This window comes from Periplaneta americana, chromosome 12 (assembly GCF_040183065.1).
Source record: "Periplaneta americana isolate PAMFEO1 chromosome 12, P.americana_PAMFEO1_priV1, whole genome shotgun sequence".
Classification (NCBI taxonomy): domain Eukaryota; kingdom Metazoa; phylum Arthropoda; class Insecta; order Blattodea; family Blattidae; genus Periplaneta; species Periplaneta americana.
Window position 1 is genome coordinate 56,539,667 of NC_091128.1, and position 27,116 is coordinate 56,566,782.

General features: G+C 33.4%; 1 protein-coding gene across 8 annotated transcripts in view; it reads left to right on the forward strand.

The window, feature by feature from the left end:
- The window catches only part of gw (trinucleotide repeat containing adaptor protein gawky), a 233,528-nt gene that overhangs the window by 126,270 nt on the left and 80,142 nt on the right, over positions 1-27,116 (forward strand). For 6 of the 8 annotated variants that reach the window (XM_069841376.1, XM_069841377.1, XM_069841378.1 and 3 more), the window contains 4 exons: positions 1,559-2,558; positions 3,673-4,058; positions 11,465-11,561; positions 15,987-16,223. In XM_069841376.1, the coding sequence (XP_069697477.1) occupies positions 1,559-2,558; positions 3,673-4,058; positions 11,465-11,561; positions 15,987-16,223 (1,720 nt within the window). The remainder of the gene's footprint in view (positions 1-1,558; positions 2,559-3,672; positions 4,059-11,464; positions 11,562-15,986; positions 16,224-27,116) is intronic. The other 2 variants (XM_069841380.1, XM_069841381.1) reach the window with 1 other exon arrangement.

A 27,116-nucleotide genomic window follows, 5' to 3' on the forward strand; every position in this document is an offset into this window, starting at 1 on the left:
TCCTGAAACAGAGTTTTCTTTGATATCCTTCTGATTACTTAAGATTGTCTGTAACTTATAAATAATGAATTGATGAAAAAAATAAAAACAGAAATATTAGACCTGTGAAAACTGGTTAACATAAGCTTCTACACTGAAGTGACCAGACTGCCAGTCACAATGCACAGTACAGCGACGTCACTGATCTTCACATTACATACTTAAATGTATAGGTTAAGGCTATAGGTAGGCAAGTTCCGTCAGCAAAGAACATTATATTCAAAGATAATCTTTGCCCAGGACAGACAGGAAAGTATCTTTTAAAGACTGAAAATTGTTAGAAGCAAGAGTATTATATAAGAGAAATTATAAGATTTTATCTTACGGGATGGATCAGGAGGTCATGAAAAATAGCTATATCGAGGTTTTATTGGTAAGAATATCAAAGAAATTATTATATATAGTATTTTTTTTTTTTTTTTTTTTTTTAGATAAAGTTTTTACCCCCTATGGCCTGCTGGCTGGACAGGTAAATGATTCAAGTGATCCTTTCTTAACCCTTAAGCAGTCGCTCCTAACTACCCCACACCACTTAAACCATTATTATCTCGAGTATGCAAATACCAATTTAAAATATGTTTACAGTTATTGTTGCTTTACCAGTTCTAAAAAAGGTACTGAAAGTTTCAGAAGTCCAGGCTTACTGAATATGTAGTTAACAGCTCCGTGATATGTAACTGAAATGTTGACAACACCTTGCACGACTACTTAGGGTTAAAGGAATGTCAGCCACTAATTGTAAACCCACTCTCGTTTATTGAAGGATATCTTATTCCTATTTATTTTATCAAACTCTGTTTTGCATGGGTGAATTTGCATAGAAGCAAGGTTTAATTGCGTATAGAGGAGTGTGCTGGAGTCCCATTCTAAAACATTAATAGCCTATATCTTGACATTCATATCACTTTTAAACGTCGATTTCTGTAAATAGAAATGTACTGGAATTATAGTATACATACAGCTATTTTTAGCCAATTTCTGCAAAATTAATGACAATATTATTTAAAATTGTTTTACTTTTGGAATTCTAGCATGTCCATCACAGAAAACGAAAGTTTTTCTTGCGGTGTACGTTACTGTTGGGATTATAGTGTGTCTGTGTGTCCAACACAGAAAACGAAAGTTTTTCTTTTGGTGTACAGTAATGTTTCCACTTATGTACTTTTAATAATAGTTAAAGAAAAGCTCAAATGATATCATTCAAAACATGATAAAGAACTGAGTTGTTGCAAAATATATATTGCATTTATTGAGAAAGTTGTGCCATTTTCGTGGAACTCGTTTATTTTTTTCATTGTTGCTGAGTTTATTCTGAATATTTTCTTATTTAAGCTCTAACCAGTTGGAATAATGAGACTTCTCTTACCTACTAATATTCCTAAGTTCTGTTGATTTGTTTGTTTTTACTACATTGTACTGTATTATTAAACTCGATTTTATTATGGTGCCAGTGATGTTCCATTTTGTCTGGTTTGAAAGGTAGTGAACAAGAAATTAATTACTTATGTCATATTTTCAGGGCTTAAATGCAATGTTTGCCAGTCACCATGGTTCTTCCAGCAGCAATAGTCTGTCTACTTGTGCACAAAGTCACACCACCAGCTTTACCACTACAACAACTACAATGGATGTGGAGCCCACCCATGTCACTCAGGCCATTGAAAATCCAAATACTATTACTACAGTTAGCCAACATATTATTAACCTTAGTAGTGTAGAGGCAATGAATGGTTCGTTTGCCAATGACTGTGTTCCACAGGACAATCTCCTGTCTTTAAATGATGGACAAAGTGGGACGAAGGTGAAGTGTGGGGAAGTAGAGATGAAATTTACTACTGGTGCTCTTTCAGATCAGGATAATAATCTTGTTAATGTTAAGAATTTCCAAAAAAATACCAGTTCTGGGGATACTGTCGAGTCCCAGCAATTGGAAGATCAAGATGCCAACGACGACAGCAACAAAGTTTGGAGTTTGACTCCTTTTCTCAACATTCCCAAGTCGCAAGGTAAAGGTATGACAGCAGGAAATGAACCTTTCTTTGCGCCTGCCATGAATGCAACAGTCCAGGGTAAAATTGACAGTAACCCACCACCAAGCTTTAATAATCTTAATAATAGTAATAACTTTAAGAATAGCGTCAGTGAATTGGAATCGTCTAAACTTCTAATTCAGCATGAAACTCTATCTAAAGTGTACCATAGCCATAATTCAAGATGGACAGAAAGGATGGAAGGACCAGCCACAAATGCCCGATGGGGTATCCCTCCTGGGCTTGGGCTGCTTGGAGGTGGAGAAAGTTCACTGAATAGTGGCACTTCGAGCTGGGGAACTCCTTCTGGTGGCAACTCGAACAATAATAATAATTCGAGCTCCTCAGCTGGAGGCTGGGGAGGGAGCAGCCAGGGGCAAGGAAATACAGCTACCCAGAGTCAGTGGGGAAACAACAACAACAACAGTGTAAACAGAAATACAGGCAGTGGAAGTTCTAGTCAAGGACCCAGTGGACAACAGAATCCAGGTGAATTTGTCATTAATATATTTTCTTTCTTATTTATTTGAGAAATAATAGGACTATTTTTAATTAGAGAAACAACTACTGCTTAAATTGATAAAATTAACAGTACTGCTCAGAATCAGAAGCAGGAGAGCTATATTGCCTTTGTATTAGTTTTTGGAGAAACCTGCTTTCATGGAAGCAGAGATTTCATTGTGATCTTTGTGATCATTACGGCTAGGATTTTGATGACCTATAAATCATGAAAAAATGTCCTAAAAACAATGCATTTATGACCTAAAAAACATAAAAAAATGCCCTTAAAATGCCCTAAAAATTGATCTTACATAATTGGCTTAGTAGGAAAAGAGGTTTTGTACTACTTAATAATATTTAGACTAGTAATTAAATTAAATTTTACACAATTTTTTCTAAGTAGTACATTTTAACTAATTATTTTACCTGATGTAATTTTCATGTATGGTCGTTCACTTCTGCTTCGGCATGTGGACGTGAGTTCAACAGTCAGCTGGTCGATCTTGGCCCTTCATGGGCTGTAGCACCATGGATTTACCTTACTTTTAATTTCTGTGTAGTCTATCACAAGGCCACTCTTATCCGGAATTAGCAGGTATAGAGGAGTCTATATTGAAAGTGTAGATGGACTGATCCATTGCATGGGGTGTACTACGTTAAAGTGGAAATATTTGTGTAGAAAAACTGTTAAAATATTATATAAAATAATGGGTATTAATGGACAAAATATGTAGAGAAGATATCAAAGGAAATAAACATTATTTTATATTAATAATGGGCATTTATGGCTGAAATTAAATGAAAATGCCTAAAAAATGACTGAATAAAACAAAAGAAGCTCTTATGAGTTGAAACAGGCAAAAAAATGCAAAAAAAAAATGCCCTAACAAATATGTCTTAAAACACTTAGTTTGTCACATAACATATAAATACTAAAACAGCTATGTTTCTGGCTTACTAGAAAAAAGATGCAATTTCATCAAAATCCTAGCCTTAGTGATCATTCTATTGCAATTTAATGATCAGTGATGATACTAAGAGAGATTTATAAGAACTTCTTTTGCATTCATTTTGAATGTTAATAGCATTATTTATTTAATAGGCAATGCAAACAAGAGCAACAATTCTCAATCAAGTCAGCCTTCTTCCCAGCAGCCACCGTCATCTCAAGCTCCATCTTCACAGCAGCAACAGCAGCAGCAACAGCAGCAACAACAACAGCAACAACAACAACAACAGAATGGCTCGACTTCATGGGCACAGGCAGCTGGTAAAGGACTCTCAGCAAACCAACAACCCAATTCAGGAGGTGCCAATAATGGCAACAACAGCAATAACAACAATAATCCAGGATCTGGCAATAGTGCCAGTTCAGGAACAGGGGGATCGGGAGGAAACAGCAATACTGGCAACAATTCCACCAAACAGCAGCTCGAACAGTTGAATACAATGAGAGAAGCTCTTTTCAGTCAGGATGGATGGGGTGGGGTAAGTACTATTTATTATTCAGAAATGTTACATTTTCATTTGCAAGTTTTGAATTCTTGTAAATAAAATTATTTTTCATGACATTTATTGAAAACTTTGATATGTTTTAAATATACTGTAGTATGTGAAACACAATATATACTGAATATTTTATATTATATACTCAGAGCTGTGCTGTCCTTAGGACTTCGGATTTTTATTGCTATTGCATCTGCTAGATCGTTTTTATTTCCCTTCTTTCAGTCCCCTACTTATTTATATTAATCTTCTTAATTTCATAAGGGAGTTTTTTTCACCATCTTTCCGGCTTCTTCAAACTTTGTATCCTCTTTAATATTTGTAGCCTGTAACAGATAAAAAATGTTAAAATGTACTTTCTGTTTATAATGGATTAAAAGAATAAATACCTATAGGTGGTCATAAGGATTCAATATCAATAGTAGGAGATAAATGTCTATGAAAAAATGTCTATTGAGACAAATGTTTGTAGTATTGGTTTCTGGTTCTTGTAGAATATCATTTTGTGATTTGTTGTTTAAGTTATTCAGTTATTTTTCTGATATTTTAATTAAAAATATTTTCAGGAACCCCTATTCTTTTTGTAATTAATCGTAGAACTTAATGTTCATACAGCAGATAGCAACTATCCAAAAATATTATAACTCAGATTCTCAGATAAGTGTTCCAATTCACAATATAGTATGTATTTAAATATGATTTGCCTTGAAAATATTCAGTTATTTGTCTCATACAAGTGTAGGCGAAACTAGAGTTTAGTTATATGTAGGATTTAACAAACATTGGAATACATTTACGTTTCATTCTGCTGAAGGAATTTATCGTTTGTTTCAATTTATATTTTCATTGTTTGAAGGTCGAATATACATTGAAATAAATATGCGAATTACATACTGCAAGAACTAACAATAAATTATATTTATTTAGCTAAGATAGTCTACCTTTCACTTCTTGAAATCTAGGAAAACTAAGGAAATAAAGCTGAGACCAAGTAGGAAATAAATACGAACTTGAGATATAGAATAAAAAAATGTGTGTTCACAGAATATAGAACTTCTACTATAAGATAGTGAGACAGAAAATTAAATGTATTTGGTTAATTCTACATTACTGTATCCTAGTATCCAAAATTTGAAAGTGCATAGATAAATCAATATCACTGCGGTACTAGTTTCTTTAAGTACATAATCTTTGGAATTAGCGGAGATAAATAGCATAACACATTATGTATAGCAACTATGGAAGAATGATTATGGCTGTAGTGGAGGATTCCATTTGTGTTGATGCTGTAGTGTAAGTAACAATTTGAAATTGTGTAAGTACGAAATAAAATATTTGCTGTGTATGTCTTAAACTATTAAAGGTAAAAAAAAAAAATATATATATGTACACAACCTATTAAAATATATCACATCATCCATGTAACTGTAATAGTAGAGCAGATTTTCAGAATAGTTTGTTGGCACAGAACTACCTGTCTCTTTCATGTAGTAAGTCACAATCAGCTTTTTCTTATAATGTCCATTATGTTATATTAACCATTTCTATCCAGATGGGCAATAGTGTGTGATGAATAGTTCAAGACCTTAAAATTAAATTTAAATTAAATATAATTTGTGCAATTCCATTTTCAGTTCCTTGAAGAGTGCCTAATGTCGTGTAAGACACACATGAAATTAACCATTTAGTAAATTGAAGTTGCCGAAGTTACTTTTTAGAATACCTAGTATTTCTTTTGGGACCATCTACACTACTTTTGTAGTAAATATTTCTTATTTTTCTCTTTCATGAAAATTCCCATTTTTGATCATATGTGGTGATATTATTAATGATTTGGTCCTACAGAATTCCCTGTTATGGTTATTAATAAATAAGAGATCGATCTGGTGCTGTGGATGGAGCCCCAGTGTAGGTCAGCGGTAGACTACTCAGGCCGTAGAACTGAGGCTTCTGGGTTTGATTCCCAGTGCTGGAGCGAATTTTTATCTATTATTAATAAATAATTCTAGTTTTAGGATGAATGAATGAATGAATGAATGAATGAATGTCATCAAAATATGTATGCTTTGTACATCATTTGTTAACGGTAGCCCTGTTACCTGTTTTCCAGATACTTACCTTAACAAAATTACTACTCTATATTTTAATAGTGTATACCAGTACTATTTATCTTATTAATATGCATATATAGCTTAGTTTTCTCCTTCCATCTCTTCTTAATTGTGTGTAAAAATTTTTTAAATTTCTTCAAGTTTCTTTCATTTAACGATCTACGTGATTATCAGTATACTGCTCTTACATTAATTTTTAGCATTGATTTTAGAATAAATAGTATTTGATTTTGTACAGACCCAGAAACAAAATTTGGACTAAGTAAGCACTGAGCATGCCCACTGGAAAATTGAGGTGGCAAAAATTTTGTTTCTGGGTCTGTACCTATGTCTTGTATTGGGCATTTCTATTTTTTTTTTTTCTATTTTATTCTTTAATGAACATTTCTTATCTGTCTTTTCACACTCATCTTCTCTTGATCTGATAAATACTTCAAAGTGCAGTCTGTTATTTATGTATTGACTTCTTTTGCAGCAAAATCAATTTTTTCTATTTTTATTTTTTTATTTTACAAGTTCACCCTCCACAAACAGTCCAGTTGAAAAATTTTCAGACTGAAAAATGAATAGGAACTGAATGATAATGCACCCTTTGAAGGACTTTCTCACTGTTTTGTAACTACTATGCTCGTGAAATTCATTACTATTAATAATATCCAGTTTTGGAATTGAGACTAGATTGTGCTGCCAATCTCCTGTATGCAGCGAGAATCAGTGATGGAGTGCTGCAATGTAGCCACATAGAGAGGGAGGGAGAGAGACTTACTTTCGAATTCTCCCATAACCACCACAATAAGTTTGTTCCAGCACGGTTTGGAATTGATTCTGAACTGCCTGCTCATGCGGAGTAGCTCAATATGTGTTTCAACAAGACTAGATCTGATTCCGAACTGATACTGAATTCCCAGTTCCCTGTTCCAATGTGCTTCAGAACTCGTTCGGAATGAGTGAAATTGGTTCTCGATTAAGAGCAGAACTGGGAATTCCAGTTTCCTGTTCCAATGTGCTTCAGAACTCATTCGGAACGAGTGAAATTGGTTCTCAATTAAGAGCAGAACTGGGAATTCCAAAATGTTGATGCATGCGCAGATGGTTTAATCTGAAGTTATGATTAAAATGCTTCGAGACTAGGCAGGTTAAAATAAAAAAAATAGTCGATCATGAGTGATTTGTAAGATGATGGTGATATATTTTATGACGAATAAGTTCGAAAGATGAATATAATTTTAATATGAGAAGAAACCCTGAAGGCCATGAAAGAAGAGTTGAAGAAATGTTCCAACAACATAAAATATCGAACTAGTTCTGACACGTTACACAACTGGTGCATGCGTTGAAAGAAGTTCGGTAATAGTTTGGAACACGTTCTGAATTGCTTGCTGGAACAAACATAATAAGGAAAAGTCCAGTAAAGAATAATTGAGGCCATTTGTTGAAGAAGGGCACATAGGACAATATGGTGATTCGAGTAATTCTAGTTTAAAAGTTTTGTTTTAATTTATTTCAAGTAACACTTTATTCTTGCATACAAGAATAAGTTAAATAGATGTAGAATATTATTAAGAACCTACTTTCACAATATAAAGTATTTTTATTAATATTTAATTTTAAATATTATTTGTTACAAGTCATTCTTTTTCCAGAAATCAGTCTGAATTTGAAACTATGTATAAAGTATAGTACTTCTTGGATGTTGATAAACTGTATTTAACTGTCAAAGCACAGTACAACTTTACAAAACTGTATGGTTTTTACAGAATATTTCTATTTATAATATGAATAGCCCTACATCACATAACATTATTTATTTTTGTGGTTACTGAAATAATGTTCAAACCATTCTGTCCAGAGTGGAGAGATGTTGTAGGCAATTTATAGTTACTGATGGCTTTCTTCAAACATGCTTTCCAGCCAGGAACAGCTTTCAGTGTCCATGTACTGAAGCAAATCTCTGACATCCTCTTCTTTTTCTAGCTTTACTGGATTGAAATCCTCATGGAAAGTTTATTGTTTCAGACCTTCAGTACTGTATTTTTGTTTTCAAAGCTGGAAGAATGTGTATTTACGTGTGTACATTGGTGAGGCTAGTACAGAACCATCGACATTATATTTCAGCAGAACATACTTCTGTGTTTTAATTACAGTTCCTTTGGTCATGGTTTCTTGAAAACGTATGGTTCAAGACCTTTTTTCCCCAGTTTTTTTTTATTAGGTTGTCCATAAGGACAATAAAGCGAGACGGATGACTTCTGGCCATCACCATCACTGAGTAGAGTTTTGCAGTAGGTATGGTTTCTTCTTTCTTCACTTTTGCCTTAATAAGGCCAAAGTTTTGATCACATTGACCAAACTAATGTCTTCGAACTGGAAAAAGGTGGATAACCTCCACATTAATCACTTTAGCTATCCATGAAGAAAATGACATCACCACTGAGTCCTTATTCTGACCTCCACAGGCATCAGAGAGCAGAACAACATGCTTCACGTTTGGAAACTCCGTCTTTTCTAAATGCATCATGAATGAATTATACATCTGAGTTGAGGTCTTTTTTGGCTTGCATTTCCATGAAACAAAGTTCTGTGCATAATCGAACTCAATAAGATGAGTACAATCACTTTTAGATTTGCGAATGAAGTTCAGCTTTAGTTTTAGATATGTTTGTACATTTCTTCTTGTTTTGTTGGCTTTAAGTTTCATTTCACAAGCAATGCAAAAGTCACAAACATCAGTTTTAGGCTGATTGAAGCTGTAGTTACAGTGTTCTTTGAAATATTTGACGTAGGTTATGTAATTCATTTCGAGCTTTTTACCTGTATCCTCGAAGAATTTCTTTGAGAAAAGATCGTACAATATTCTGACAGATTCTGTTCTTCAAAATACCTCAAAGATGATTTGGCTGGGAATTGTACGAGAGCATTCTTGTAACATTTGACAAATATTAGCCTCTATTTTGTGAAGATGATTACCATGTTTGCCTCTTCTCTCCACAAATGAATCATTGGCCAGTGTTTTGTCTTGAATAACTCTCTTTCGACTGATACCTGATATAGCTTTAATATCAAACCACGACAAACTTTCAATTTAGTGCCATCTGTATGGAGAAAATATTTCCAAATATTTTTCCTGAGCTTCTATGGATTTAATGTTGCCTTCTGATTGTGTGTACCTGACTTCTTGGACATACATTGGCTTAAATATGAATCCTGTAATTCCTTACCGTGATCACTATAGAACATTCTAAAAAGCTTTTCTTGGTTACTGATAGGTACCTTGAGATGGCACTGTTCTTGACAACTGCTGAAAATGTCTTTTCTTTTATATCAATTCCATTGCTTGAAATGTTGTTTTCTAATGCCAGGTGTTTGACAATAAAGTCATTTGACCTCTTGCACTCCAATATTTTTCAAAGATATTATCATGACCAGCCACTGAAGCACAGATAATTGCTTGAAATGTAGGTCTGACCGATCTGCCATTTTCTCTTCTTTTTTTCTTTATTATTAGAATTGTCGTAAGATAGTCTTTTTCTGTCCATTAGTATTGTAGGAATAGTGAAAACAACACGAAACACACTGCTACGCAATATTTAGATTTAGATTTAGATTTTATTTAATAATAACATATACATAAAAACGTTACATTAAAATACCCCGAAAGAGCAAAGCTCATGTTCGGGGACAGTTCCGTTACATAGATATACATACTTTGTAGACAAAATACTTAAGGAAAAAGCTCACATAAAGATGATAATAAAATTAGTAAATAATAATACTAGTAATAACTGAGTGAAAAAAGAGACGATGTTGAGATTGATGGATTAATATTAAATTATTATTAGTAGTATAATTAGTGCAGGTCATGTTGATGTAGTAACCAAGATAAAATAGAAAAATACACTTAGGATAGAAATAAACTTGTTTTACAATTCACGGTACATAATATATATACAGGGAAGTCTGTCATATAAATTTTTTAATTCTGGATCTGAAAATTTCATTGCTTAAAGTAGTCAATTCTGAGTCAAATATGAGTAACAGCTATTGTACTAACAACTGCAGCCTGAACTTATTGTACGCTTACTGTATTAGCAATGAATCTGAACAGCTGTACGCTCACAAAGAAAATGCTCTCCTGACCTCTAGAATTAAGATAATGAAAGAAAAGTTTGGTGGAATACTCTGCCTAATATAGTGGTTACATTTAAACAATTTCCCGAAAAAAGGCTTATAGGACTATAGGCCCATCTTATGGAAATCGCCTCAATTGTAAAACTCTATTGTGCACATAAAAGTGTTAAAATCCTTTTTATGCAAGCAAATAACACTAAGAGCGTGATCGATCCTTGAATGTAGGCTTGAATTTAACTTGTGGCTATCTAATAAAATAAAATCTTTTAATTCATTCTTTATGGAAAGAATTATTGCCTTCCTTTCTTCGTCCACTCTTTTTAATATAAACTTACAAAAAGTGCAAGGTATAACTTGAGACTGACACAAAAGCTGAAATTGTAGACCTCCTTGATAATGTAATTAGCATGTCACAGGGTTAGTGCTGACATAACACATGACAGGGAAAAAACACTCAGTTCTGTGGACAGAAGATAAATTTCTTCCATTGTATTCACAATGACTGGAACCGTGGACTGCTTGGTTGGGAAACATGTGTACTTAGAATACATTTAATTTTGTGTTTAAATTTGTTTGGACAGTAAATGTGTTGTTATGAGTTATAAATAATTTACTGGAAAGTAATGTCAGATGGAAAACATTTTGGTTGCTGGACCTTTGAGTTGATCTGATTGGCGAGTTGGTATAGCGCTGGCTTTCTACGCCCAAGGTTGCGGGTTCGATCCCGGGCCAGGTCGATGGCATTTAAGTGTGCTTAAATGCGACAGGCTCATGTCAGTAGATTTACTGGCATGTAAAAGAACTCCTGTGGGACAAAATTCCGGCACATCCGGCGACGCTGATATAACCTCTGCAGTTGCGAGCGTCGTTAAATAAAACATAACATTTTAGCAGCTGGACCTTTGAAGATCATTTCTGTAATAAAATCTGTGTGTTGTGTATGACTATGTCCTAACTTCAAGCTTCATATTGCTATCTCGTCTTCAACCCCTTTTATCTCTCACTTCTCTTTCTTAACTCATTTGGTTCTTCTGCACTGATATTCCTGCCATTAAAATAATATTCGTCTTTAAGTGTCTTTTGACGCTTTAATAATGAATGTTTCGTGAAAGATATTACATTGTTAATTTTGAAGTTGTTTTCTTACAGCAATATGTAAATCAAGATACTGGCTGGGACATTCCTGCTTCTCCAGAACCAGGTGTGAAGGATGGTGTTCCAGTGTGGAAGCCAAATGTGAACAATGGTAATATTCTGTCTTCTCTCTCCTCCCTCCCTCTCCCCACCACTTGTTTTGAAATTCATGATAGTTTTTTGAAGCTTGTTATGTTTAGTAACGGTTACTGTCAGAAAATAACTGTCTGAAGTGAATGTCCATAAATATGAGTTTACCCATATTTTAAAAGTCTGTCAAGTTAAAATATTTAATTGCAAAGTTATTTTGATTTTTCTTCTTCTTCTTCTCCTTCTTCTGCCAGACAAGGTTTAGGCCCTTTAGACCTGTTTCGAAGCTAACAACTGATGTGATACTTAACACACTAACTTTGATGAAGACAACTTGCTATAGTCCCGTCGCTCTAATTTCCGGCAGCCAATCGTGTTGCAGGTTGGCTACATTTAAATGTGTGTGTCTTGTGATTCGCTGATTCATTTCTTAAGGCTCGATAAATACTTAATATAATCGCCCGCCATTTTAGTTATTTCGTTGGCGTTCGCAGGAAGCACACGAAGACGTTATTTGCCGCTCAATTATTTGTTGAATTACATTGTGTTTGATTTATTATCATAGGAGCTACGACATGATGATGTTTAACGGTGTGGCAAATAGATTCCTCGTATGGTAGCTCGGCAACGTAAGAACAAAAATGGCGAACGATACTACCTACCTAGACTTTATAGAGCCTTCACTTTCTAAGACGTAAGCAAAGGGGCGGAGTCACGCCTGAATTAACAGCGTCGGGACTATAGCACAGTTTGTTGTGCATTATTGTTAATGCATTAAAGTAAATGGTACAGTGGAGTTTTGATTATCCTCGTTAATTCGTTAAAAAAATTGCAGTAGTTCGAAATTACAATAATCAAATCATTAAATCCATTTTATAGTGACAATTTATTCCGAAAATTCAATGTAACAACATATAAACTTTTTTCTTTTAGGTTATTGCTTAGAACAAAATCGTGTATTACAAGAAATTTCATCACATTGGTTTAATGCTGTGGTTCCCAAACTTTTTTGATCATGAATCCCTTTCTACTCGAAAAAAGATTCACAGATTCTCAAATTAAATTAAATTAATCGCTAGATTAATGTAGATATACGTTCAGTATGCCTGCATATTTACATATATTCTATACGTATTTAATATCAACAATATATTACAACTACATTAATTTCCATACATAGCCTTGAGTTCATAAACATGTAGTAGTATTTATAAACTGCATGTATTTTTTTCAGTAATTACATGCATAATTATAAAAAAAAAACCTTCAAATTGCTATTGTGAAGAATAGTGGTGTTTACTCGTCTCACAATTTTTTTCAAATTGGGGGAGATGGAGGGAAGTTGAATTCTCATTTCTGATGTGGAATCCAGAGGATGACGGAATTTTGATTTTGTTGCTGCATATTGTGAAAATCCTACTTCGCACAGATATGTTGTTAGAAATGGGAGGAGTTTCGCCACTGTACATTTAAAAATTTCCGAATATTCCTGAAGTAGGCTACACCAGAACTCTGTGACAGGAAGTTTGCTAAATCTCTTTCTCTTTTTTTTTTTTCTCTCCAGATTTTCGTTTATTGGTTGATTTGTCTGTTTTTAAATTAGCAGCACTGGGGTGTGATATACACAAGGTGATCAACTGGTTTCTGAATTTGTAGAACTGTCATTTTTATTGTCTTTTATTAGCCACCAATCCATTGAGACGCCACTGTATAATATGAAAATTAAAATTAAATTAATATTATTATGTTTGGAATCAAAGACATGTGGTTAGTAACACACGAACACCTTGGATAAGCCTGTTCATACTGAATGAATAGAAACTGGCTTCACAATAAAAGTAGCAGAAGCAGAATGCGTGCACAACAGTGAACGAATTTTTTTTTAATACGTGTCAAAATTTATTGCTGATTAAATAACATTGTCAATAAAATTTATTTTACAATTAAGACATTAAGGGCCGGTTTCACCAACCTTCACTAAGGTTTTAATGATTCATTAATTTATTTACTGCTTCATTAAATCATTTTTATAGCTCACCAAGCATTTTTAGTCTAATGAACAAGTAAAGCTATCATTAAATTTAGTGATAAAAATTTCAGCTATTAAAATTTTTAATGGTTCACTAGTTGCAATACAAAATGGCGGAAAATTTAGACGTAGAATTTTATATTTGGAACAGCTCGAAAATTAAGAGTCAGATGGAGATAATGTTAACCATTTAAGAAACGATCATTTTGAAAATTTGAATGACACAAAAATTCACGAAAGATACCACGTCATGAAGATCGTGGTACTCAAAATTTTAGAAGAAATTGATCATAGGTTAGAATAATGAATGGCTGAGACAAAGCTGAAACTAGTCAACCAAAAACACATGAAAGTGTTTATTATAACTACATACCTAAGAAATATTAGAAATTAATACATAATGTGCATTCAAACATAACAAAACTTAAGTCCTTACCACGTAGGATAGTCTTGCACACACTGGTTTTATATTCAAATAACTTAAGTAGTTCTTTCTTTCTCAACCAATTTCACATATGGTCAAATTCAATTCTTGACAGTATGCCATATCTGTCCCAGTATGCAGTTTGAAATACTATATGCTTATATTATAGGTTACATGAATATAAAACCGGTATGTGCCATATCTGTCCCAGTTTGCAGAAAGGGGTTAATTGGTATATTAACTTTCATTTATTAGAATTAAATTTATGCACACATTGAACATCTACATTGAAAATAGTTATTTGACACAGCATATTTGGTATCAAGTTTCTATTTTCTTTCAGCTCTGAAACTATACTTCACAGTACTGTACAGTAAATTCATAAATCTTGAATTTTTGTCATTCTGTATCACAGGTTTCAAGAAATATTATCTATACCTAAATTGCAGTTATTGTATATAAAATATCATACTCCCTCAAATGAAGTCACATTGTAATCAGGAATGCAATAATTACAAAGCTATAATTACGGCGAAAATAATAATAATAATAATAATAATAATGATAATTTCTCTCCATTTACTATTATTTTGTAACAGCTTTGCTTCATTGTTGGCCTGCATGCATATAATGTAGTAGGTACTGACGGTACTGTCTTAGAAAAAAGCTTTGTCTCATACTCCCAGAAAGGAGGCAGTGCGCATGAGCAGAGTACAAGTGATCTGATTCACAAGAAAACGACTAGTTGAGCTAATATAATTAGTTTCATTTTGTTGTATGTCATCCCTTAATACAGTAGTTAGAACAAGTTACGGGGAAAAGAATTCAGCGTAAGTAAGTAGTGCGGTAAAGACTATTAACAAATAAAGCAGTGAATGAATTTAACAAATACAGAAAAAAAAAAAGGAATGCATAACAGCGAGGTTGAACACGCGACCGACTGATTCAGAAACGGGCGCTCTGTCCACTAGACTAAAGCCGTCCGTGGAAACTTTCTGTATGAACCAACGCAATACTCCAGGATATGACTATCACGAAATTCGACATTAACTTCATTTACTTGAAATGAATTAGACACGGTTTGCATTATTTGTGAAATATATCTGTGACTTATAAATAAAGTAATGGGGTGTGAAAATTGTTATTCCTTAACTATATGTAACTTAAATCTTTATTAATATTTTATTATGTTTAATAGTCACACTGTTGACTGAAGGCCAGTGCATACCTATTGTAGTATATAAATCTAAATTGCTTAGAAATGTATATTTGGAAGGATTGTTCTTTGTCTTCTGTTGTGTTGTAAAGACGTTGAGTTACTTATTTTGCTTCAGTTTAATTACTTAGATATTTCATGATGTGTAGTATGTAGCAATAATCAACAAAATTTTGTGAAATCATTAAACTGTATCACGATTACAGTAAAATGAATTGAGCAAGTGTAAAAGATTTTAACAATACTGTAGTGATGATTAAATATTGCATACACTGTGCCATACGTCTGTGATAATGTCAGGCCAGTGTCTTATTGTAGTATATCAATCGAAATTGCTTAGAAATAAAATTGAATTCAAACGAAAACTTACTAGGCACTTGGTCAGTAATTGATTACTTGTAAATAGTTTCTTTAATCTATCACAAAATATTTCAATATCCAGTAATTTCATCACTATACAATTTTGTTATTCTAGATTTAATTTGTAATTCAGTAAATATAAAATATTCTTTGTTTCTCTATGATAAATTATCTAGCTTTAATTATTCAGGTAATCTTTTCGTACTTTGATTTTATTGTAATTGTAAATTTAATACTAACTGTAATATTATTTGTAATTGTAATTGTAAATTTAATACTAATTGTAATTTTATTGTTGATATTGTAGTTGGAATCTCCTGGTAGACGGGCAGAGAAGGCCTGACGGCCTTATCTCTACCAGGTTAAATAAATAAATACTAAAATAATAAATACTATATTTCTTTGTCTTCTGTTCCAGGCACTGATTTATGGGAAGCTAATCTACGTAATGGTGGACAGCCTCCTCCATCTCAAACTCAGAAAACGCCTTGGGGGCATACACCTACTACAAACATTGGTGGCACATGGGGTGAAGATGATGATGTGGGTGACAGCTCAAATGTCTGGACAGGAGTTCCATCCAATGCTGGACCAGGAGGAGCAGCTGGCCAATGGGGAGCAAACAGCGCCAGTGCTAGTGGTGGTATGTGGGGAGGTGCGTCTCGTTGGGCTCTGATGGTGGAGTTGCTTCTTTATCATCATTATTATTGTTATTAATATATCTGATTCATGGTTAGCTTATCTGCAAAATTATTATTATGGTTGTGTGATGTGGACTTAAACAAGTTTATTTCTTTCAACTGCCGAAATAATCTCCAAGGCAGTCATTTACTGCCAACAATGAGGAAGGCAATGAATACTATTCGCTTCACCATTGTCTAATCTTAGAATATCGCGTCTCACTGTGTTGGCAATATATGCTCTTGTACAGAAGTGTTTCCAGTGCATTGAAACTTTCAATTTTGGTATCAAATCGAAATGGCAGGGTGAAAGATGTGGAAAGTAGGGTGAATGTTGTAGTACTTCCCATCTCTAGTGGCATAAAAGGTTCTTCACACAATTCGTCATATGAACTGTAGCATTATTGTGTATGGATAATTTGCATTTGAAGCAATTCAGGATGTTTATCCCTGATAGTGTGACATAGCTTATTGTGGAGATATGCTGCATAGTAGACTGCATTAACATTTTAACCATGTGGAACAAATTGATACAAAAAACTCCTCGAATGTTAAAGCCAAATGTTACATTAATTTTGCAAGAGATGGATTTTGCTGGAATTTGTTCCTTTGCGGCCTTAGTGTTGCCATTCAGTTGACTGGCATTGAAGCTTGGGTTCACAGGCCCTGAGCCAGGTTTCGTCAGTGGCAGTGATCCTATTCAATATGTTGTCTCCTTCATGTTCATATCCTTCCAGATTCAAATGAGACGTTTCATAACATCTCCATTTTTTTTCTTCTGTCAGTTCATATGTTATCTATTTGGCAGCAATTTTGCACATTTGCAGATATTTTCGTAAAATTTTATGCACAGTAGTCTAGTCAATACCTGTATATGCTGCCAACTCCTGCAGAGACCATTGTTTGTCGTCCTCTTAAGCATTAGGCGATCACTGTATGAGCAACACCAGTATGAACAGTTGCAGGCCATCCAGTATGAGGCATGTCAGCACTTGGTACTTTTTATATTGGAGAGCTGCTAACCACCTTGCAGCAGTTCTGTATGGAAAAGCATGATCATCTAAAGCTCCTACGAAGTCTGTGTGATATTTTCTTACTTTTCTGCTATGGAACACTGCTATTTTTCTCTTATTTTTATGTCTGAACGCTGTTCCAGTTAACTAACATCCATATTGAATGAAGATTGAAAACTGACAGTGCTCCGCTTCCTTCAATGTCTTGATCATGCACACCATCTAGCAACGTCAATTGTTACCAGATGTTTCTATGCCATAACAGTATAGGCTATACTAATATTCTGATTATGGCTTAGTATTTCACAAAGCTATGACTTAGTTATTTGTCTTTGTATCTCTTTCTAATTCTTCTTTCTGTGATCATAAGGGATATTTTTTATCCTATTTTGGAGCAATTCAGTACCTTTCTTTGCAAGGAAATAGCAGTTTCATTGCCAGAAATTTTACATTGTGCTGTTATCCATTGTAATTATTATTATTATTATTTTTTTTTTGGTGTAGTTTTTGAAGTAGTTGTTTTCTAATGCCAGGCATTTAACAGTAAAGTCATTTGACCTCTTGCACTCCAATATCTTTCAAAGATATTATCATGGTCAGCCACTGAAGCACAGATTTTGAGGTTGTTCCAAATCCATTTCTTGGTTTGAGTTCCACAATGGGCAGTTAGGGGACTGATATATTCCAATTCTATGCAGGTGCTTGGCCAAACGATCATGGCCTGTTGCCAATCTAAATGCAGCTAGCTACAGACGACTTTCGTGGTAAATCGGGAATGAACTGTGGATTATGATGCAGAGAGTTCCCTTTTTTCCCTGGCAGTTTCATTGCCAGAAATTTTACATTGTGCTGTTATCCATTGTAATTATTATTATTATTATTTTTTTTTTGGTGTAGTTTTTGAAGTAGTTGTTTTCTAATGCCAGGCATTTAACAGTAAAGTCATTTGACCTCTTGCACTCCAATATCTTTCAAAGATATTATCATGGTCAGCCACTGAAGCACAGATTTTGAGGTTGTTCCAAATCCATTTCTTGGTTTGAGTTCCACAATGGGCAGTTAGGGGACTGATATATTCCAATTCTATGCAGGTGCTTGGCCAAACGATCATGGCCTGTTGCCAATCTAAATGCAGCTAGCTACAGACGACTTTCGTGGTAAATCGGGAATGAACTGTGGATTATGATGCAGAGAGTTCCATTTTTTCCCTTGAGATTGTGTTATCAAATTTTGTTTGTTGAAGTCTAAGTATGTAGATTTAATAAATCTTTTCACAGAGGAATACATAGATTTAGTAACAGGATTGACATAATTTTGTTGGAAATTATTACTTGAATTGCTGTTTTAGTGTCTGACGAAATAACAATTAATCCATGGTGTGACTGCCCATAAAGGGTCGTCTGCTAGTCTTTTCATGATTGAAAATTTTTTAGTTGTCTTATTTGTTGTTGCTTTTGTATGGTTTTTCCAGATCAATTTTGAATCAAGGATTGTTCCAAGGCATTTTGGTTCTGTTGTCATAAATGTATAAGGTATTCTCAATTATCAGACTGTTGACAGGGCACCTTTGTAAATTATTCAGTGCCCTTTTCATTGTATCTTGATTTTATTTATTTGTGACGATGTCCACATAACCATGTCATCTGTAAAGAGAGCTGTCTTTAATTCTGTACTTGTAACAATGGCAGAATAGGTCATTAATGTAGATGTCCAATAGAATTGTGCTGAAGACTGCATATTATTTTGTATTCCTTTGTAGTTCAAGCAGCTTCTGTCTGCATTGAATCATACACTTTTTGAAAATCATTGAATATTGCTTGGGTATTTTGTCTTTTGTTGAAGGTTTCTTTAACATCTTGGGATAGTTGTACCACATTTTCTTTTTTTGGATAGATGTCGGAATCCTGTTTGTTCTGCAGATAATAATTTATTACTTGTTAGTTTTAAGAACCGGTTTAACAATTCAGCAGTAAGTTTGGCAGTGGAACTTTTATCTAGCTCTGCATATAATGTAATGGTCATGCTCAGTTAGTTTAAAATAGCTTGAAAGCTATTAATGAACTTGTTCACTAAAATCTAAGTGTAACATGCGTTACTTCAACTCTTAATACAAGGTTATTCATAAGTCTGTGAAACATAAAACAAATTCACCATAAATGAATCATGTAATGGATGATAATTCTTACGCTGACAAAGAGAGAAACTCCTAAAGTTTTTTAAAAAATTCGCCAAATAGTTGCCATGCTTTGCCACTAGGGATCAGTAGTAACAAATATGGCATTTAGTAAATAATATGCTCAGTTATTTTATGTTGAAATATGCAAAAACCTCGTCCGTTATGATTGTACAGCATGGATTTCCAAAACAATTCCAGAAGCCAGCGCCTTTTTTCTACAGTATCAAGAAATGGTATGAGAAATTCCGAATTTACATGGACATGTTAGAAAACTGGCTGATGCCACAGCTGAATGAAGACAGAGGTAATGGTTACATCTTTCAACAAGATGGCTATCCAACTCTTTACCAAAAAGACATGCGAGGATATCTCAATCAAAATTTACCACAAAAGTGGATAAAGCGCATAGGACAAGATGACACGTTAATTCAGTGACCACCCTGGTCCCCAGATTTAACTCCGTGTGACTTTTTCTTCTGGAGGTTTGTCTTTGTGCTTCCACTCCCCACTAATTATCAAGATATTCACAAATGATCACCACTGCTGTTGCTCTGGTCCATCTTGATGTGCTGATATGCACATAAGATGAAATGGATTATCACACAAATATCTGCCATATCTGCAGAGATCGACACATTGAGCATTTCTGAAATATGTAATAAAAAAAATAAAAAATTTGGCGAGTTTACCTCTATTTCAGTATAATAAAATTTGGTATCTGTATTTTTTTTTAAATGTTTCACGGACTCATGAATAACCGTGTACTAAATTTTGAATATTTCCATTCATTGTTAGTGAAATTACTTCATTTAACTTCTGGCTCTTCAAAAGGTGCGAAGTTAGAATTCACCAACATATTTTGAAATTCTGAAAGCATGTAGGAAACAAATTGTACGAACTTAAGTGTGGTATGTTGTCAACACAAATTACACATAATGTTGTATAATTTTATTACATTTCTTGTGTTATATTAAATGTAACGAGTTTTAACAATTTTTTAACATGCATTTTCTTGTCAAATATGACTATCCCCTGCCAAAATGTTCATTGTTTACTTATATACTTACTCATGCACATAACCATAAATAATAACAGTGACAAGTTAACCAGAACCAGACATTAAGGGCTATTTCATGGCATTGATTTGGCTTTATCTGACACTATGCAAGATTTTGCTGGTGGGGAAATTCACTTCTGTAACTCTTTGCAAACTGGCAAGCAGTATTAAGTGATACTTTGTTCTAGTTATGTATAAAAGTAGTGAATACTACCTGCAGTCTCACAAAAGAAAGAGCCCTTGAATTCCATACGTATTATATTATGTAATATTATTGCGTGCAAAATTACTACAGTTTGTTGAAGTGCACGAAGTGCACAACATAAAAAATGTACTGTATATTTGAAAAAATGTTGTATGGAATTTTGTTTTGACAAATAATGCTCTATTTTCCAACTTCAATTTTCGTGTGCTTTATTTCATTGTGAATTTGCCAAGAGTTATTTTTGGTAAAAATATTTTTGTAAGACTCTTCCATCACTGCATTTGACGGCCTCTGGTGCTCTAAGGATGTTCTCTGTAATTGTTATTACATTTTAATTTATCTAAGTTATAATTTACACTGATGGAATGTGAAGATATGCTTTCAAACACAGTTTTCTTTTAAAGTTCGGTAAAATTTTAAATTTTTGATAGAATGTTCAGTGCATCTTCTTACATTTCATCATTCTTTTAATCCTTACCTTCTCATTGTCCTCCTGCTTTCCTTCCATCTCTCGTCTCTTTCTTATCTTCTTTCCTATATAATCTCTGCCTTATTTCACGTCTGTTGTCTCTTATTTGTTTCCTCTTGTATTCTCTCTCCTCTTTGCTTTGCTTACCATCTTTTACTCCTGAACCCTTCATATATGTAACATATCTGTAAAGTTACATTTTATCGAAGTACACAGCAGATAAAAAGTGCATATTTGAAAGTATGTTACATGGAATTTTGTTTAAATAAGTGCTCTATTTTCTATTTTTCATTTTCGTGTGTGTGTTTTTTTAATTGTGAATTAGCCAAGAATTTTTTCAGTAGAAAATATTTCCGTGAGGCTCTTCCGTCATGCATTTGATGGCCTCTGGTGCTGTAATTGAAGATTAAAGGCAGTCTTTATCCGGTTCTTGATATTGAATAGTCATAGTGAATACTGTCTCTTTGCAAGTTTGTATTGCACTGTGTAAATGCTTGTTTCAAAACCCGAGTGTCGTAATTTTTTAAAAGTAATAGGGAAACAGATTTAAATATTAATATGAATAAAAGAGAAGAGACTTTGCAAAATTTTCATGTAGAAATTTCGCATTGAAGGTGTTCGTAATACAACAACTATAGGGGAACAACTTCGTAAACTCTGTTGGTCTGTGCATGCATTAATCTTAAAGAATGACTCAATGTACTTTTCACCTCCTCCTTCCTAATTGTCAGCCAATAACAGAAAAAGGCGTTACTTACATAGACTTTCAGTGAAGCAGAATATTTTCGCATTTTTATACTTAATAATAACTCAAAAAGTAGTAGTCAGATTCTAATTACGAAAAAAGCATGTTGAAGAGTATTGTTTGCAGATTTTTAAGTTGTTTGAGTCACTGCAATGTAACAAATGTGAGATTTCTTAATTGAGGTTTGTTTTACACTACTGTAGTGTGGGGGAAAATATGTTTTTGAAGTAGAAAATCGATCAGCGATAAACTTTTTTTCTTGAAGAGATAAGTGGGTAGTTGCAGTGTATGAAATAGTCTAAATAGATTCTAACCCATGTTAATAGAATGAGTCAACAAGATACCACTTGTTAAGTTTATGTCTGACTTTTCGTGGGCCGTCAAGCATTGCGTACATAAACATTTATCTTCAAAACCCAATCATGCTTTAAAAATAAGCATTTATTGTTGTGATTGGTTTCATTTACTTAAAAGGACAGACTAAAATGTTTAGTCAGTTGTCTCCAGTTTTTTCAATTGGATTTTTGTAACATAAATTGTATCCCCACTCAACATAAGGGAACGATTGTGTAGCTGCCTTTTCGGAGAATATGGAATGGACAAGTGGAAGAAATGTGTTGAGCACGTTAAAAATAACGAAGTACAATATGTTTCTAGTGCTAATGTAATAGACATTGAAACTGACAGAATAATTTCGTTAGGAGAATGTTTAACTGATAGCAGTGATGCATCAGATGACTTGTCAATCAGTAGCGAGAATGGTTCAGATTAATAGAGGAGAACTCCAACTCAGCCTCGAGCACAGCGGTAAGGTTTAGTAACCTCCTTCAGCAGAGTTTTGTCAGTTCTTAACCTATAGTGGTACAACCACCACAGAATGATTTCCAGGATAAGCACAAGGAGGGGAAAGCTACCAGCACACATAGAAAAGTCTGCATTCACTCGTAAGTACGTGGAAAACTACTGAAAATATGGTTTCATACAATGTCTTGACATTGACCAATTGCCACGACTTAATGTGTTTAATTTGTGCTAGTGTTCTAGGAAATGAAGCAATGAAGCTTTTCGACATCTCAACACAAAACATTCCAATTAGTCAACAAATCCATTGAATTCTTCATGTGTAAAAGTGGTGCATTTAAAATAGAAAAGAAAATTATTTCAGTTATACTTAGATTATACCAAGAGATCAGATGAGGTCTGGACAGGAGCAACAGGTTTTCACTGTGTACACTTGGTCAAAATGAAACTGGCTGGCCTCTTGAGCAGTTAAAATTTTCTAAGTCCCTTCGAGTGCGCTCATTTCACAACTGTAAACCGTTTTTGTTAACTCCATAATACAAGGCCCTGATTTGGGCTACCTCCATAGCATGCTTGATGTGGAGCAGTGGCTAAGCTATTTAACTTCTATGCAGACAGCTCGAGTTCGAATCTCCATAGTGAATTTTATGTTTTGTCCTTTTATTTTTTACAACTCGTTTTAGTGTAATATAGTCAAATAATTTTTGCTTATGTTACTTCATGTTACATATAATTACAAAATTGGTGAAAATATGTGGTTATAATTCCTGGAAATCAGGATATATTTTGTCATCAGAATTATGGTTTTTCTTTTTGTTTACAATTACTATGTTTAGGCCTTGATAATCACGGATTTAGGTTATTATAACAACCATATTCCCTGTAGCACAACTTGCAAGTTAATTATTGCCAATTATTTAACCGTCAACATATTTACTAAATGTTCCTTAGGCAATAGAATGTAAAGTAGCAGGGATTAATAAAATAATTAACACAGCATTTTGATATGAAAACCTGTAATTGTCGTCTTTAGTATTACTTTCATCTAGTGCTAAAAATTTCTATTCTTGAATTCCAGCAGGACAACCACCCAGGTGATTCAGGAGTGGTTTTCTGAAAGATAAGATATTAATGTGATATGTTGGCCTCCGAAATTGCCAGACCTGAATCTAATAGAAAACGTCTAATCTAGAGTAAAAACGTATTTACGAAAGAAATTTCCCAACCCACCTCCTAGGAATGAAGATGATTTGTGGGACCTTGTCCAGACTTCGTAGGAGACAGTAGCCAGAAAAAAGAAACTATTTCCCATGAATAATGAATTCTATGGGAAACAGACTCAAGAAGGTTATAAGTGCAGAAGTCTACTGGAGTGGATATTGAGGATGTGGCATTTTTGTTTCCTTTAATTTTGTATTTCTTCTTCTGTTATATACTACAATTAACGATTTCATTTTCTATTTAAACAGTTCACTCTTTTATTTTATGTCACAGATATCCTACATATTTGTAACAATCTTCCTTTATAAGTTTCGTGTTTGTCAAATATGGGAGCCAAAATAATAAAGCAAGAAGTATTCTAAATATATAAAAAAATGACGAAAACCTGTTATGTTTTCATTGATACATTTAAAAAAAAATTAGTAGCTCCATGAAGATCTGAACTTACAATCTCACAAACACTTAGCTAACACTCTACCACTACACTAAGAGTACTACTGCAGTGAGAACAGCCTTGTAACGAGCAATGGTCATACTCCACTTGTGTTTGTGTTACAATATTCACTGTTTAAGGGGTTATGTACAGCTCACAGCAGTAAAATTTTTGAAAATATTCAACATTTTTTTCCTTCATTACTGTATCTTGTATAATAATGAAAATTGGTATGTGTAAAACATGTCTTTCTGCTATATGAAAAGAATATTTTTACGATTAAAAAAATATATATATATATATTTTTTTTTCACAATTTAAAATGGTGGCAGTTCACTGTGCAGTGATGAAGCATTTCTTTCATAACTCACAAACTTGTTAACTTTTTCATGTTCTCTCTTATTTTATTGCTGAAACTCATGTTTACAATATAATGCTCTTTCAACTACATTCGTTAATAAATAATATATTTTTTATTTTGTGTTAGAAGAAAATACTGATATTTGACCATTTTTTTAAAATGAATTTATTTTTTATCAGACAATCTATCAAAGGTAGAGAAGTGATTTTGCATCATATTGTAGACATGACATGCATAAACACACACAAAAAATTTCATTACAGAATGTTGGATATTTTTTTTAGCTATGAGGGATACGCTTCATCACTGCACAGTGAACTGTCACCATTTTGAATTTTGAAAAAAAAAAAAAAATTTTTAATCGTGAAAATATTTTTATCATATAGCAGAAGGACAGTGTTTTACACATACTAATGTTCATTATTGTACAAGATGTAGTAATGTTGGAAAAAAATGTTGAATGTTTCCAAAATTTTACTGCTGTAAGCTGTACCTAACCCCTTAAACACTCTGAATGATCTGTCTATTTTAAATCTCGTATATGAATTATTTTCTCGGAAGATTTTAGTGATTAATAGTAGTGTTCCCCATTATAACTACTACAAGAATATACACAATCTTTTGAACAAAGCCTGGTTGTCCTGAGCGCTCACAGCAATACTCAATTCGAACTTAGTCTCTCACAGATGCTGGCCAGTTTCATTTAGACCTATTGTACTGCTGATGCACTCAGGGTGGGGAATGGACATCGTAGAGTTGCTGTGATACAACCATACAAGTTTCCATAATTATTTTAAAAATTATCTTACTTACCAACTTTATTGATGGAGGTGCTGAAACTGGCCACCTTCATTGTCCACACATTTTTTTGCCTCTTTGTGAAATTTCCTGTAACTTCCTATACTGGTCGATCAGGTTTCTCAGCACTCCAATAATTGATATAGTCAAAACGAAAACTGACCAAGTGTAAAAAAAAAAAAAGTTTTGGGAAAACTAAAAGAAAAACTGTATATTATTCAGTTTTATGTGAATAATGACCTGAAAATGTTAAAAGTACAACTTATTGACATACAGTTTACTATAATAAAGTTGAATTAATTCTTACTTTCTCACATTTAGATATATGGGTCAGTTTGTTAGCTCTCTCAGAACTTTTTCATTTTGACTGTATCAATTTATTTGTGAACACACATAACCATGGAGGTAAAACCGTGACTCGTCTGAGAAAAATGGAACAGTAGTTCTCAACCTTTGAGAGGCTGCAGCCCAGTAAATTCTTTTTCTACAAGACAAGTGCCCAGCCCCAAAAATTGATTCGTAAATACCTTTCCAATTTTTTTAAAGTTCATACATTTAACCAAAATCAAGAAATCAAGAAATGGATTCGGAACACCTCAAAATCTGTGCTTCAGTTGCTGGTCATGATAATATCTTTGAAAAATATTGGCGTACAAGAGGTCAAATGACTTTATTGTTAAACGCCTGGCATTAGAAAACAACAACATTTAACCATAATATTGTAAAAAAATTAAAATCTGAATAGATGACTTAAGGGCCATGAGGGTAATTTCTTTCAAGATTTTTCTCGGCAAATTAAATTGTTCCCAAAAATTTTTAAAAATATTTTGTTATAGTTCCCCAGCTTCCAATGAATAGGCAACAACAATTAAAATTAATAATTATCAGTCATTGGATTAATCAAGTTTTGTAGTATGTTGTAGTTTCCTCAAGCCAACATCATTAATTTATGCTAATTTTCATTGACATAGCCCTTTCTGACAACCAAAAATTTATACAATTTATTAACATCGATCATTGTGTTATTAAATTGATTTTAATGATCCTTGTTTCAAAAAGAAATAGTAATGCAAAGAATGATTATGCACTGTAACTCACTACAAGTCAGCTGAGAAGTGGGTAGCAGCAGAATGTTGTCAACATATCGGCAGAATACAACACATGCACATTCCAAATGCTTTTATATGCAAGGTATATAATTTTATATATAAAAATGTACAAATCTCACAATTGTAAACACTAGTTTCAACAGTAATTAATATTATGAATTTTAAAACGCCGCACATTAACACAGTAATAATTTATTATAAGTTATTGAAAAAGTTAACCTTAGTTCAAAGTGTTTATTTTAATTTTATTACACCCGAGAATGTTTAAGGTCACAGCAAGGCTAGTGAGATTTTTGTTGCTGTTTTCTGTCCATTAGCTTGTTAATTCTGGGATGAATTGAAGTGACAGACAAAGTCGCAGGAGGTTCCTGTTTCGTTTCATGCACAATCATGGCAGAAAATTCAGTTTCGCATAGATATGTGTTGGAAACACAAAGAAGATATCTAATTGCTACTTCATGTAAATTTGAATTTTCATTT